Source organism: Notothenia rossii (genome assembly GCF_949606895.1).
Source record: "Notothenia rossii genome assembly, contig: scaffold_347, whole genome shotgun sequence".
Taxonomy (NCBI): domain Eukaryota; kingdom Metazoa; phylum Chordata; class Actinopteri; order Perciformes; family Nototheniidae; genus Notothenia; species Notothenia rossii.
In genome coordinates, this window is record NW_027640173.1 from 1 (window position 1) to 16,138 (window position 16,138).

Here is a 16,138-nt window from a genome sequence, read left to right on the forward strand (position 1 = left end):
GCCAGAAACATCAGGCTTTAAAACCAGGAAAAGACAAATATACGATATGTAGTCCCTTATCGCCCAGCTCTACGTGTTGGACTGATACACTTCACCTCCTTTCGGACTTGTGTTAAGACTTTGAAGGTGTTTCTATATCCAAATGATCATTTCCCCCGGTGACTTCAACCTCTCTTTATCATTTTCTTTCTTTAACTAACGTCTCCAATCTCCTCTCCTCTCTGATTCCGTTCTTCTTCTCTTACTTCAGTTTCTGTGCGGCTATCAGCAGCCCAGCACTTCATTCCTCCTAAGGTAATCAACAGCCTTTACTCACTAAATAAAACCCTTTGTGTGTTCACTTAATCTAAATACAAACCCACAAGACCCCCCCCCCCCCCCCCCCCCCCCTTTTTCTGCTTACCACAAGCTATTCTTCTTATTCTACCGGCTGTTGTAGCAGAAGTCAGAGGAGCGCCGTCTTATTTAATGAGATTTACCATTTAAAGGTGGGGTAAGTCATTTTGGAGAAACCAGCTGGAGTGCGCTGGAATTTGAAAATACACAGCCGGAAAAATCTGCCCCTTCCTCACAGAGCCCCTCCTCCAACACACACGAACGCGCACATGACCAATGAGGGCACGAGATAAGTTTGTGCACAGATGGAAGGCTGACAGGCAGGTAGGCCATCCAGTTACTTTAGCCGGGCCGGCTCAGATGATTGGTCGTGCTTTTTACAGCACCACGGCTTCCACAGATGACATTATTTTATGGAGTTTTTGTCAAAGCACTTCAGATATTCATTGTTATCGGGATTTTAAGAGCATTCCATGGAATATAACAACAAGTGTATCTCGAGCCGGTTTCTCAAACTTACCTACCCCACCTTTAAGTTAACGAGAATGTAACCAGCAAACTCTCTGACAGACACTTCTCAATTCTATTTCAGTCAGACAACTCACGTGTTTCTTAATATGTTTGTTAGAAGCAGCATATAGTTTGAGTTTCTATCTCGGGCCTCATCACTCCACAGATTTACAAAAAACATTGAGTGATGATTAGATAACTAACCCCCCCGAGCCTACAGGTGGAAGCTGGGGTGGAAGTTGGGGTGGAAGCTGGGCAGGCGAGCAGCGGCAACATGAACATGAAACTAGCTCGCAGGCTTCGCCCATTTATTGCTTTTTGACAGGACATTTTTAAGCAGACCGTCCTCTCATGATTTCCATGTTGGCTTCTCTGAAACTTTAAAACAGTGAAGACAGCTGTCTGAGATGTTGTGTTTTAGATAAATAATGTGTACCCTGTGTTTTCCACTGTGCTTAGTGTTTATCCCACATTCTGCAAAGTGCTGACCGAATGTCGCTTAAATATATTCTGAAATCTCTACAAATGCAACTTAAGTAAAGTAAAAGGAACAAAGTTAAAAAACAGAGAAAGTAAACGGATATTTCAGAACTTTTGACAGGTCTGTGAGTCAGTCTGTCTCATGAAGCATCGACAATGAAAATCTAAATGAATTGGTAAAGTAAACAGAGTATAGACGGAAGTTAAAATAATAACTATACAGTCCAGATTTATGACTTGCCAAGACGATCGTATGGAATAAATGTATTAATTTATTGTTAAAAATGTTTTCGCTTGACTTTGTTTTAAAGGTCCCATGTCATGCTTCTCCGGTTTATCACCCGTCCCCTTGTGTGTTATGAAGGTTTTATGATCAGTGGAAATGGCCATGACATGGACCTTTAAGTATTTTATCTTATTTTTGTCAGGATTTATTTAATTGAAAGATGCTTATATACAGTGACAGTGCTGTTACACATATACTTGTTATTTATAAACATATTAATGATACATCAACTTAAATATACGTATAATACAATTAAATATTGACTAAATATGTACACATACCCTAAGAGGCATTTGTAACTTCACTTAGGGTTAAAACAATTATAGATTTAATGGTATGGATATCTTCCAAATACAATTTACAAAAACATATCACCATCTCTTTCAGTTTCAGAGGAGTGAAAACCCCAAAAATTCTGCACCGTATGCTCATGTGAGTTGCAGTACCTCACCATGTGTTCATACACTGAATCTGGTTCTATTGTCATTAACGTGTGTGTGTGTGTGTGTGTGTGTGTGTGTGTGTGTGTGTGTGTGTGTGTGTGTGTGTGTGTGTGTGTGTGTGTGTGTGTGTGTGTGTGTGTGTGTGGTGTGTGTGTGTGTGTGTGTGTGTGTGTGTGTGTGTGTGTGTGTGTGTGTGTGTGTGTGTGTGTGTGTGTGTGTGTGTGTGTGTGTGTGTGTGTGTGTGTGTGTGTGTGCAGGGTGCAGAGACGAGGAAGCGCTCCCCCACTCTGAGCAGTCAGTTCAAGCGCTCTCTGGAGATGTTGATGAGGACGCTCAGCGTGTGTCAGCCGTTCTTCGTGCGCTGCATCAAACCCAACGAGTTCAAAAAACCCATGGTAAATATTCATTTTCACAAAATACAATATGTTCCCTGTCTATAGCTCGGGTTCAAGCAGAGACGGCACATTCTTTACTCAAGTAGAAGTACAGATACTCGTGTTTAAAAATACTCTGGTGAAAGTAGAAGTACTGACTAAACTTCTTTACTCAAGTCAAAGTAAAGAGGCTTTGAAATGTACTTCAGTAAAAAGTACCCATAACTAGCAGCTGTTTTAAAGAGTACCTGACCTCCCTTTATATTAATAGAACAATAATGTCATTGTTAGCTAATGAATGTTTCCATGGTGACCAACGGCAACATGACAACGTTTTCATTGGTCCCTCTTCTTTAGAGAAGACCAGGAAATGATGGATACACGGATCGTGTTCAAATCAATAGGCACGCAATGACTCTAAATAATAATGATCACGCCACCAAACACACATTCAGACTAAAGGAACCAGCCTGTTTGGAAAATGTGAGAAGTAGAAAGTACAGGTATTTGAGTTCAACATGTAAGAAGTAGAAAGTACAGGTATTTGAGTTCAACATGTAAGAAGTAGAAAGTACAGGTATTTGGGTTCAACATGTAAGAAGTAGAAAGTACAGGTATTTGTGTTCAACATGTAAGAAGTAGAAAGTACAGGTATTTGAGTTCAACATGTAAGAAGTAGAAAGTACAGGTATTTGTGTTCAACATGTGAGAAGTAGAAAGTACAGGTATTTGAGTTCAACATGTAAGAAGTAGAAAGTACAGGTATTTGGGTTCAAAATGTAAGAAGTAGAAAGTACAGGTATTTGGGTTCAAAATGTAAGAAGTAGAAAGTACAGGTATTTGTGTTCAACATGTGAGAAGTAGAAAGTACAGGTATTTGTGTTCAACATGTAAGAAGTAGAAAGTACAGGTATTTGTGTTCAACATGTAAGAAGTCAAAGTAAAAAGTCGTGTAGAAAAGTTCCCAAAATATCAAACGAAAGACTGCATTTTCTACGTCCTTATATCTCTCTTTTTTAACATCAATCTTTCAAATCAAATAGTAGTGTACATGCATACTTGTTCTAAGAGCCTAGATCAAAGAAATACAAATACAAAGTAATAAAAAAACGGCACAGAAATCTAAATGACCAACAAAGCTCAAAGTCTGCAGCCATGGTTATACTGTAGGTGGCCATTTTTAGAGGTTGGATACACGTAAAGTAAAGTATCTTAAAAGTCATATATCCGTTTGCCGTGTTTCCACTCATTCATAACTAAGCTCTTATTTAATTTTGCTTTTGAAAACGTCAATAAGTGTTGATGCTTATAAAACTCTGCTATAAATGTTGTTTGTTTCTTCCAGTTGTTCGACAGAGAGCTGTGTATCCGTCAGCTGAGATACTCCGGCATGATGGAGACGATCCGGATCCGACGGGCCGGATATCCCATCAGATACACATTCGTGGAGTTTGTGGATCGATACCGAGTCCTGATGCCCGGAGTCAAACCGGCCAACATACAGGTCAATAACACTGCCAGCTGTTCAATTCTGCTCTTCTTATAAACAACAGTGTCTGAAGTGCCACGTATAGAAGTCATCACATTTCCGTGGTTCTCTCTCCCTCCAGGAGGATCTTCGAGGAACGTGTCAGAAGATCGTTCGGGCCCGGCTCGGGAAAGACGGAGACTGGCAGATCGGGAAGACCAAGATCTTCCTAAAGGTTTGTTTATTTATTTTTAAGTAAGTAAATATTTTTGTGTTTCTGGAATCTGAATCCTCAATAGTGCTTTTTGTTTTGATCAAAAAAGGCAAGTCTGAAAAATAACAGACCGTGTGTATACCAGAGATAACTTGACTTAGGTTTGTTTCACATTTGTTTTGTAGTGATAACACCTTAGGGCAGGGGTCGGCAACCCGCTGCGGCCCTTTAAGCCCTCTGCTCTGGCTCCCTTGAGCTTAGACAAAAATATGAAGGAAATAAAATAAAAGTATTTGTAGGACTATTTATATTTTGTTGCACGGTTGAAAATGTTTCGTATCTTGTATTTTGAGGTGATACTGTGACACATACATTTAAAAAAAAAACGGTTTTAATTAGGTCAACTAAAATATGCGTCACATCCTGCTACGGTCCCGCGCCAGCGCCTTTTCCTGCGGGTGAATAACCTGACCCCCGGCTCGATGAGCGAACTATGGATACATCAAAGAAAAGTACCGGAGGAACACAGGATTTAATTCTGTGTGGACAGAGTTATATGCTTTCACAGCAAACGATGCTGGTTTACCGGTATGTTTGATATGTAGAGAGAAGTTGTCAACGGTGCTGCAGCCTTTACGTATCGAGGAACAACAAGGGAGAGGAAGACAGCTGACGATCTTCAGTCATAATTCAATTTCAGAAAACACTTTTTTTTATATTCCATGGAATGCTCTTAACGTCCCGATAGCAATGAATATATTAAATGCTTTGACAATAAATACATAAACATTTTTAAAAAGCACGACCAATCATCTGAGCCGGCTAAAGTAACTGGATGGCCTACCTGCCTGTCAGCCTTCCATCTGTGTACAAACTTATCTCGTGCCCTCATTGGTCATGTGCGCGTTCGTGTGTGTTTGAGGAGGGGCTCTGTAAGGAAGTGGCAGTATTTTCAAATTCTAGCGCACACGAGCTGGTTTCTCCATTCTTACTTACCCTACCTTTAACTCTTTTTAGGGTGCAGCTATATGTTTTATTTATTTCAAAGTGGGCCCATTTTAATTATATATTCTTTCCTTCAAATGTGCAGAGGACTCCCCAAGTGCTGTGTTTCATTTATTTTAAAGTAGGCCTGTGTATTATTTTTAATTCTCCTTATAGGAGTTCTTTGTTTCTTATTAGAGGTTAACAGTTTTATATAATGTAATAAATAGCCTAATAAATGCAATAATTTGTCTGATATAACAATAAATACAACTTTATAAGTTATCAAGCTATGAAATATGTTTTGCGGCTCCAGACAAAAGATCTTTTTGGAAAAAGGAGCACAATGGCTCTTTTGGTCAAAAAGGTTGCAGACACCTGCCTTAGGGCAACTCATTTACATAAAACATTAAGGCGATAGTTAAATTGTATGGCTCATGAAATACAATGAAAACACAAAAAAGACCTTTCGGTTTTGGGCTCTCAGACTGTGGTCCCTCCTCTTTATTCGTCTCTGCTTGTTTCCCATCAGGATCACCACGACATGCAGCTGGAGATCGAGAGAGACAAAGGCATCACTGACAAAGTCATCCTGATCCAGAAGGCTGTGAGAGGACTCAAAGAGAGGTGAGCACATGTGGGAATTAGTGGATCTAGTATCCTGAAAAACAGTCCTTGAGTAAACGTTCTCTGTTTTAAAATCTCCTCTGCTCTCGTAGGACTCACTATCTCCGGCTGAGGAGTGCAGTGACTTTGATCCAGAGGCTTTGGAGGGGCTATCAGTGCAGGAAGAACTTCAAAAAAGTGAGTCCTTCAGACGTCACGTGTAGTTTTTCAGAATCAGAATCAGAATACCTTTATTCGTCCCTCAGAGGGGAAATGTACATTTGTTACAGCATGCATACAAATAAATATTACAGATAACAAAATTAAAAGAATTACACAATTGACAAAAAACCCATACTGTAACAGTTCTGAAGATATAGCATATCTAGCATATATACACATCTCGGTTCCAGTAGGATATTTATGTTTAAACAAACTATATATTCACACTTTAGGACCACAACATTTAAAATATATTTGTATTGAAGACACAAAGAAAAGACATTTGGTACATTGATAGGAACCACAGTTACAAATGTTCATCAGTTCAAAGCTACTAGTGTTCAGCTTAGTCTCTACTATTGTCATGGACGTGGGAAGGGGGGGTGATGAGGGGGCCGCAGCACCCCCCATCTGCGAGGCTCCATTAACACCCGCAACCCCCTCGCACCCCCAAACACGGCGCACCTACAGTGTTAGCGCACAACAGTTTAGCCGCTGCGAGGCTCCACTAGCACCACCCCCACCCCCCGCGCAGCGCACCCCCAACTCTGACTGACTTCCCGCATCCCTGACTATTGTACATCAATTGACAAGCCATACATTATTTGATCTTCACTTGAAGGCGTTCAATATTTATGAGTGTTGTACAGACTCACAGGACAAAACAAAATTATAAATAATTTATAACAAAACAATGGGGGGGGGGGGGGGGGGGAGTGTCCATTAATCAGTAGACAAAAATGAGAGAAATTTGAAGAAGTTAAAACCTAGAGGTTTCGCCTCTTAAAGAATATTTAATTGTCTCCAGTTTTAGAAAAGACACACCCTCCCTGAGCCACTGAGCGTTGGAAGGAGCTTTTTGGGATTTCCAGTGAAGAAGGATAAGAAGTCATGTTGCCCTTTACTCCAGTCTTCACCCTTACATCTTTAAAACCCTCTCCTCTCTCCAGATGCAGTCCGGCTTCCTGCGCCTCCAGGCCGTCTTCAGGTCCAGGAAGTACTTCATTAGCTACCGGAGGACGCGTCTGCGTGTGATTCTGATCCAGGCTCGGTGTCGAGGGTTTCTGATCCGACAGACGTTCTGGAGGCGTCTCCGTGCCGTTCTGACGCTGCAGGCGTTCACCAGAGGGATGATCGCTCGACGCCTCTGCCAGCGGCTCAGGGCAGAGGTAAACCCCGAACACTATGTTTACTACTGCTACCTGTACCATGTGGCCGAGGTGCCAAAGAGAGGGGCCTCCTGGTGTTGAGGGGGGACAAGTTGTGACGTGTGACACATATTTAATTTAGTCAAAATAATCTGTAAAGCATTTTCGGGCTGTAGCGATTGTAATATTTCTATTATTTTTGATTATTTTTATAACGTCATCACTCAACAAAAAGTCATAAATAAATGAGATTAAATCCCTTTTTAATGACTTGAATGTATCCTGCATGCCTCCTTTTGTGCGTGGCTAGATGGACGCTGGGAAGATGTTGACCTTTAAAACAGAAAACCCCAACATATATGGATTAAAGATTAAACCCTGATCACTATGTTTACTACTGCTACCTGTAGCATGTGGCTGAGGTGCCAAAGAGAGGGGCCTTCTGGTGTTGAGGGGGGGAGAAGTTGTGACGTGTGACACAAATAATCACAAAGATAATCTGTAAAGCATTATACGTCTGTACTGAATGTCTTTATTTTTTTCATTAAAAACTTCTATTGAGGTTTTTTAATCACACATCAGAAAGTTGACACCATTCTCATGTCCGTATGCAAAAATGGGACGCTTAGCTTAGCTTAGCATAAAGACTGAAGAGTAAACAGGCTCTATCCACATTTTAAACAAGACATCTACCTGCACCTCTTGGTAGTTGGTAGTGCTCTCCACACATCTCTGTGCAAAGTGAGCATAATGTTGCATTCCCTGCTGGATGCCAGTTAAACCCCACGGCCCCGCGGGCGGGGGCAAAACGCAACAACTTGCAAGAAACACCGTCTGAGGGCTTCTTAATATTTAATAAACTATGAATGTGTCATACCCACTTAACGGGAAGAAACTCAGCTATCAGACAATATTAACAGTTTTTAGCTAAACGAAACAAAAGCGTAATAACAAAGGCTCTGAATTAGCCCTGAGCGAAAACCTAGTGATGTTGAGAGTCATGTGATCCTGGCCTAAAATACGTCACCTTAAAACCTTCTTTTCTACTTTGTTTTGAAATGTATTTGTTTGAATGTGGCTTCAGGTCCCGTGATATTTATAAATGTTTGGGAGCTTTTTTTTGTGTGAAATGCTTTTTTTTTTATCTGCTTACTCTTTTTCTCTCTTCCTGTCCTGAAAGAAATGTTGAATAAATATTGTGTTTTGTAAATGCTTGTTTAATGTCAGTTTGTTATCAGCTTCATGAGATATTAAATAGCTTTGTGGAGAACTAACAGATAATATTCCTGAGCAAGTCTGCAGCTCCAGTGACTCGACGAGGAAGAAGTTAAGTGGCTGGAAGTTAGAAGAAATACAAATCTAATGCGTTTAGCGTTAACGAATAGTCCTGTTTCCACCTGTAATGTCTCCCGTCAGTTCCTCGGCTCTAGTTTGGATCAGAAAAGTTTACAATCTGACAGAATAGATGCTAATCAGGGTAACTTCCTGTTTCCTCTCCGCAGCTGCAGCGCCGCCTGGAGGCCGAGAAGCAGCGTCTTTTCGAGGAGGAGCGTCTGAGGAACCAGATGACGGCGCTCCGGGCGAAGGTGGAGGCGGAAAGGAACCACCAGGAGAGACTGGTGGTGATCGCCCAGCAGCAGGAGGAGAGAGAGAGGGAGGAGAGGGAGGAGACCAGGAGGCAGAAGGAGCGTCTGGAGCAGATGGAGAGGGAGAAGGAGCAGCCGGTGGATCACTCAGACATGGTGGACAGGATGTTCGGGTTCCTGGGAAACTCTGGACCGCTGCCCAATCAGGAGGGACGGGCACCCGCTGGATTTGAAGTAAAACTGGGCTCCAATACTTTTAATAACATCCTATTTAGTGTGCAAGGATAGATGAAGTACGTCGTATGTTAGATGCTTAAAATACCAGGATGTTAAACTGCATCTGGATAACTTTAGACATTCACCATCTTTCTTGGTATTCCTTTTCCTCTTGTGCCAACATCAAGTCAACACTAATATAACACCTGCTGGATTTGAAGTATAACTGCACCTCAATACTTTTAATAACATCCTATTTATTATACAAGGATAAATGAAGTACGTACTAATACATAGTATGTTAAATACTAAAAATACCAGGATGTTAAACTGCATCTGGATACATTTAGACACTCAAAATTATGTCCTTGTACCTTTTTTTTAAAAACAGCCTTACATTAGGACAGATAGGATAAATTAAGTACGTCCTGATACATATATATATAGCAGTGGCTCGGTCAGTAAGGGCTTGGACTGGAAGCCGTAGGGTCGCCGGTTCAAGTCCCCGAACAGACCTAAATATGGAGTGTGGACTGCTACTTGGAGAGGTCCCATTTCACCTCCTGCCCTGCCGTGGTGCCCTTGAGCAAGGCACCAGACACCTCCCACCCCCCTCACTCTCATTGCTCCCCCGGCACTGTACAATAGTCTAGTACTAGACTCCTTAGTATGGGTTAAAAGCAGGGGCCAAATGTCACATTGTGTGCTGTGTGCTCTGCATGTGTGACCATTAAAGAAATTAAAGACCATATTCTTCTTCTATGTTAAATACTTAAAATACCAGGATGTTAAACTGCATCTGCATAACTCACACACTCACCAGCTTTCTTGGTATTCCTTTTCCTCTTGTTCCAACATCAAGTCAAAATTGTAATTTGGTCCACAAAATACCTGCAACAGTAATATATGACCTGCTGGATTTGAAGTATAACTGCGTCCCAATACTTTTCCTTACATGGTGGCGGTGGTGGCGAAGTCCATAGGGATTTGGCTTGGCAACTGGAAGGTCACCAGTTCAAGTCCCGGAAAGACCAAGTGCTACCGAGGTGTCCCTGAGCAAGGCACCGTTCCCCACACTGCTCCCCGGGCGCCGTACATAATGTCAGCCCACTGCTCCTAACACTAGGATGGGTCAAATCAGAGAAACCGTTTCGTTACATAGTACCTGTACTACGTAATGACAATAAGTTGAATCTTGTGTGTACTGTGCACGACTGTTTCCTATATTGCGTAGTTGTTTCTGTTGTGGCTAATTAGCAGATGTTAGCATGCTGCTGAACATCGTTAACATTGGACTTGTCGCTTCATCTTTAGTCATGATTCTGTAGAAAACGCGTTGCACATATTAACGTTTTTCTTCTGTTCTCCTCCCGCTCAGGACTTGGAGAACAACCCTCAGGGTGACGAAGCTGAAGAGGAGGAGGTGATGAATGAAGCCCGGCCGCTGCCTGATGAGGAAGATGAAGATCTGTCCGAGTACAAGTTCTCCAAGTTTGCAGCGACGTACTTCCAGGGAGTTTCCACTTACACCTACATCAGAAGAGCTCTGAAACAACCTCTGCTGTTCCACGAGGACGAAGGAGACCAGCTGGTGAGAAACAGAAAACCCTTAACTCTCCACTTAAAGGTCCCATGTCGTGCTTTTCCGGTTATCACCCGTCCCCTTGTGTGTTATGAAGGTTTTTCTGCATGTGAACGGTCTGCAGAGTCAAAACCCTCAAAGTACACTCTGTAGCGAGTAAAACTCTAACACAGAGAAGACCTCCCCAAAACGCCTCGTTGGAGATACGTCACTGTCCATTGATTCTTCCGGGTAACTCGTGATGTCATGCGTTACCCGGAACCAAATGGACCAATCCGTGGAGCCGTTACGTTACGTCCGCGGAGCCGTTACGTTAAGCCCCCACTGATTGGTCCAAATTGACCAATCCACGGACTTCCTCACACACACACTCAGTGCATGCAGCTCTGCTGATCTTTCCTCCCTGGCTGCAGGCTGATAACAGACAGTTGGGATCGCGGCAAAATTCTCTCTGCAGACCCATTCTCTCTGCAGACCCATTCTCACTGCGTTCATCAACCTTTCTCTTACTCAATATCAAGCCACACTTATTGTTTTTACTTCGGCTGTGACTTTGTGTGTGCTCAGGATGAGTTTGGCTGTGTTTCGCTGTGTATCGCTAAACAAGGAAACCACACCTCCACGGAGCTCAGCGCGATTCACAACGTCCCGACCAATCAGAGCACACTGTGCTCACAGGGAGGGTGGGGGCTGGAGCTACTGGAGCTACAACGAGCCGTTAAAGGCAGAGAGGGAAATTCAGTGAATACACGTAGTTTACAGAGATGCTGTTTGAGAAACCAATGTGAGTTTGGAAAATTGCACAATATAAATCTATTCTAGTAGACCTCAACAATGGAAATATGATCAGTGGAAATGGCCATGACGTGGGAGCTTTAAGTATTTCACTGAGGATGCTCATCTACTCACTGGATGACTTTAGTTTATGGAAATCATGCTAATGCTTAAAACACAATGTAGACATGATTAATTCTTATGAAAGCAGTTAGCAAAGCACCTTTAGGTATCCGTGCTAAGAAGAAAACAGGGACGACATAAGTGCATCGACTCAAGTGCTTTACTTAAGTTCAAATTTGAGGTATTTCCTAATGTACCTGCGTCTAATTTATACTTTTACTGCAACTCCATTTGTCATTAGTTACTTTACATTCTGCAGTTATTAATCCACTTCCTGTCCGGTGAGAACTATTTATCTCCTGCTGATTTTGAATAATTGTATTATACACTGAATGAGGAAGTACTCTTTTATTTCTCCTTCCTCTTAACCGTAAGAAAGTCTTTAAAAGCCTCTTGGATGCATCGTGTTGTGGCGATCCAGCATAACACAACAGGAAAGAATGAAACAGAGGAATCAATGAAACACAAACACAGAAATAGTTGAGATTAATCATTATTATTTAGTTGCGCACCACTAAACCACAATGGGGAAACATGACCTGCCCTCAAGCACTCATACAGCAATGCTCCCACGAATACCAGAAACACAGGACGGATATACGTTTCTAAATGACACACGAACATGTTCCCTAAACATGTTTAACGCACACACATTGTCAGGTCTCCTACACTTGGACATGTTCCAGATGTCGAAAGGTCATCATCTCATGACTTCTTTAGGAGTGTTGCAGGATATGAATTATCCAATTAACAAACTACATAATAATAATAATAATAATAATAATACATTACATTTATAAAGCGCTTTTCCTGGTGCTCAAAGCGCTAAGGTAGGAGGAATAAGGGCAAGGGGATAGTTGATTAGGAGTTGAAGGCAAGAGTGAAAAGGTGAGTTTTGAGGGATTGTTTGAATGATGTGAGAGTGATGGCGGATCTGACGTGGCTGGGGAGGGAGTTCCAGAGTGTGGGGGGGGAGGCTGCTGCGAAGGCCCTGTCACCCCAGGTCTGGAGCTTTGTCCTGATGGGCTGCAGTAGGTTAGCTTCAGCAGACCTGAGGCGACGGGTGGGGGTGTTTCGTTGGATGAGGTCACAGAGGTAGGGGGGGGGCAAGGTTGTTGAGGGCTTTGAAAGTGAAAGGTAATATTTTAAAGTCAATGCGGTGTTTGATGGGGAGCCGGTGGAGGTCATGGAGGATAGGGGGGATGTGGTCGGAGCGTCGGGTGGAGGTGAGCAAGCGGGCAGCTGAGTTTTGGACATATTGAAGTTTTTTTAGTGTGAATGCAGGTGATCCAAAAAGTACGCTGTTGCAGTAATCCAGTCGGGATGTTATAAAGGCATGGATCAGAGTTTCAGCAGCGGTCGATGAAAGACATATTCGTCTGCACATGAACGCACCTCCATTTCTTACATTAACTAACACTTAACTGTATTATATCTAAATGTAGCCTCTTTGCATTTCCTCTGAGCTTGGCGTCAGCTCACTTAACGTAATAATTAGCAAAGAGACGATTCTATGGAAACTGTAACTTAATAACATACCTAGTTACTATGACTCGGTCCAAGATTGATATAACAATCGCCACAAAGCTGAAAACTGGACTGTTTTTCTGAGAAACTCATGAAAAGATGACTTTTTTTAAAGATACGAGGTTCTCCCAGGGACAAAGCTTCAACACATAATGTCGAAAAGAATAAGATGGACCGATGCAAACTACCTAACATAATATATAAAGTAGTTTTAAAAAAACAAAGAAACATCTGCAGCTGTAAAATGCAACTTCCACAGGGAACAGTTTTGACTTCATGACTCTAACTTGTAGTGCTTTATCTTCACAGTGTGGTATTAGTATTAAAGGATATATATACTTCCTCATGTCCTCCAGGCTGCGTTGGCGGTGTGGACTCTTGGTGGAGTACTCTTTTCTGTCTCCTTCTTCTTAACCTGAATAAAGTCTTTAAAAGCTTCTTGTATCAGCTGGAAAATGCATCGTCATTACATTACATGACATGACACTTTTATCCAAAGCTACTTACATACTCAGTACTGTGGGCAATCCCCTCTGGAGCAATTTGGGTGAAGTGTCTCAGGGACACAACGACATGCTGACTGCAGTGGGACTCGAACTTGCTATCCCCCGAGCGCACTATTCCACTGAGCCACAGCCTCCTCGTCACAAAGCTGAGAACAGGGCTGTTATTGAGAGAAACTCGAAAAGATTACTTTTTTTTAAAGCTTTAAGCACATAATGTCTAATAGGTATAAGATGCACCACTGCAGATACCCAACATTATATAAAGTAGTTAAAATCATTTGTATAATGCAACATACACTAAAAACACTAAAACTACAAGACCTGGTTGACTATAAAACTATTCAAATTATCTTCAAATCCACAAATCAACAATTACCTCATAATGTCCAGGGACTTTTCACACGGAGAGAAAGCATGCACATGTTGAGAGGAAACTGCATTTTCAAAAAACCACCCGTACGAACAAATGCCAAACTTCATTGCATCTCATCAAAAGGTGTTCGTCTGTGGAACAGCTTTAATGATGCACTGAAATATTGTACAAGTCTATCTAAACTGAAAGTATTATTTAGGAGCCAAATCATTAATGGTTAAAATCCCATTTGTTGTTATTGCTTGTAATTGTAAAAGTAATTTCTTTCTGATTGTTTTGTAAAAAAACAAAAAGCAAACAAATTAACAAGACAAACATGTCGCAGATGACGATGACCTAATATTTTATTTATAAGATAAATGTATGCTAGAGTAGGGATGCATATCGTTGACTTTTTTACGATACCGATACCACTGAACGATACAGATACTCAACCGATACATATCGTGATACTTTGAAAATGTATCATCCCACAATTATTCCCATGAAGCGCTTCACGATATAGTTAACATGTCAAATGAATATTACATTCAATTGTGGGACTTCTTGGACCTTTTAGTAGGCTACTGAACAAACAATGAAAAATAGATTAAGAATATGAAGAAAACCGATTATGGAATATCTTTTATAACACCCGCCATCAGGTGTGCCGCGTGAATAGCACATCTTGTCAATGCAAACAGACCGTTATAGCACCGTTATAATTAATGTTAAACCTGAGATTCGACTAGAGAACAAATACATAATAGAATAAAGGTCATGAGATCTCTGCATTGCACAAACTAACAAATCTTTAAAATCAACATTTGCCTTCACTGGTGAGAGAAAACAAATCCCATCACAGTTCATTTGTGGGACTTTTACCTTTCTAGTATTGAACAAACAATGAAAAATACATAAAATATTTTTTTATAATTTTTTTTTTTTTTTTTAAAGTCTCTAAACCGGATCTGATTTCGGTACGGTATACCGTAGCCACCAGTAACCGGTATTTCGGAAATACCGGATACCGGTATGAATCCCTATGCTAGAGGGGGTAGGACCAGAAACGTTTTTTTTAAGCTTCTTCTTGCCCCTGTTGAACATGACAGAGACTATTGGAGAATTATTTTTTTAAATATATATATTTGTTGTACTTTGTTATAATTATTAATTTGAGTGAGAAAAAAAGAGAATATATACAGTATATATATATATATATATATATATATATATATATATATATATATTATTGTTGTATGTTTTTGTTTCTGACATAATAAATTGACTAATACACAAGGAACAGTTTTGACTACATGACTCTAACTTAGTGCTGTATTTTCACAGTGTGTATTAGTACGTGTACTTCAGTAAATCTGCACAGTGTGTATTAGTACGTGTACTTCAGTAAATCTGCACAGTGTGTATTAGTATGTGTACTTCAGTAAATCTGCACAGTGCGTATTAGTACGTGTACTTCAGTAAATCTGCACAGTGTGTATTAGTACGTGTACTTCAGTAAATCTGCACAGTGTGTATTAGTATGTGTACTTCAGTAAATATGCACAGTGTGTGTTAGTATTTGTACTTCAGTAAATATGCACAGTGTGTGTTAGTATTTGTACTTCAGTAAATATGCACAGTGTGTATTAGTACGTGTACTTCAGTAAATCTGCACAGTGTGTATTAGTACGTGTACTTCAGTAAATCTGCACAGTGTGTATTAGTACGTGTACTTCAGTAAATCTGCACAGTGTGTATTAGTACGTGTGCTTCAGTAAATCTGCACAGTGTGTATTAGTACGTGTACTTCAGTAAATCTGCACAGTGTGTATTAGTACGTGTGCTTCAGTAAATCTACACAGTGTGTATTAGTACGTGTACTTCAGTAAATCTGCACAGTGTGTGTTAGTATTTGTACTTCAGTAAATCTGCACAGTGTGTATTAGTACATGTACTTCAGTAAATCTGCACAGTATGTATTACTACGTGTACTTCAGTAAATCTGCACAGTGTGTATTAGTACGTGTACTTCAGTAAATCTGCACAGTGTGTGTTAGTATTTGTACTTCAGTAAATCTGCACAGTGTGTATTAGTACGTGTGCTTCAGTAAATCTGCACAGTGTGTATTAGTACGTGTGCTTCAGTAAATCTGCACAGTGTGTATTAGTACGTGTACTTCAGTAAATCTGCACAGTGTGTATTAGTACGTGTACTTCAGTAAATCTGCACAGTGTGTATTAGTACGTGTACTTCAGTAAATCTGCACAGTGTGTATTAGTACGTGTACTTCAGTAAATCTGCACAGTGTGTATTAGTACGTGTACTTCAGTAAATCTGCACAGTGTGTATTAGTACGTGTACTTCAGTAAATCTGCACAGTGTGTATTAGTACGTGTA

The 16,138-nt window shown here is 40.9% G+C and overlaps 1 protein-coding gene across 1 annotated transcript in view; it reads left to right on the plus strand.

Moving 5' to 3' along the window:
• Positions 1–2,003: 2,003 nt before the first annotated feature.
• Positions 2,004–16,138, plus strand: part of LOC307027005 (unconventional myosin-VIIa-like) — a gene marked incomplete at its 3' end in the record, with an annotated part of 35,652 nt that continues 21,517 nt past the window's right edge. Inside the window, exons 1-9 of the mRNA XM_079695182.1 lie at positions 2,004–2,044; positions 2,313–2,450; positions 3,775–3,933; positions 4,040–4,132; positions 5,628–5,722; positions 5,815–5,899; positions 6,874–7,092; positions 8,574–8,891; positions 10,252–10,464. Of these exons, the coding sequence (XP_079551308.1) occupies positions 2,373–2,450; positions 3,775–3,933; positions 4,040–4,132; positions 5,628–5,722; positions 5,815–5,899; positions 6,874–7,092; positions 8,574–8,891; positions 10,252–10,464 (1,260 nt within the window). The 5' untranslated portion in view covers positions 2,004–2,044; positions 2,313–2,372. The remainder of the gene's footprint in view (positions 2,045–2,312; positions 2,451–3,774; positions 3,934–4,039; positions 4,133–5,627; positions 5,723–5,814; positions 5,900–6,873; positions 7,093–8,573; positions 8,892–10,251; positions 10,465–16,138) is intronic.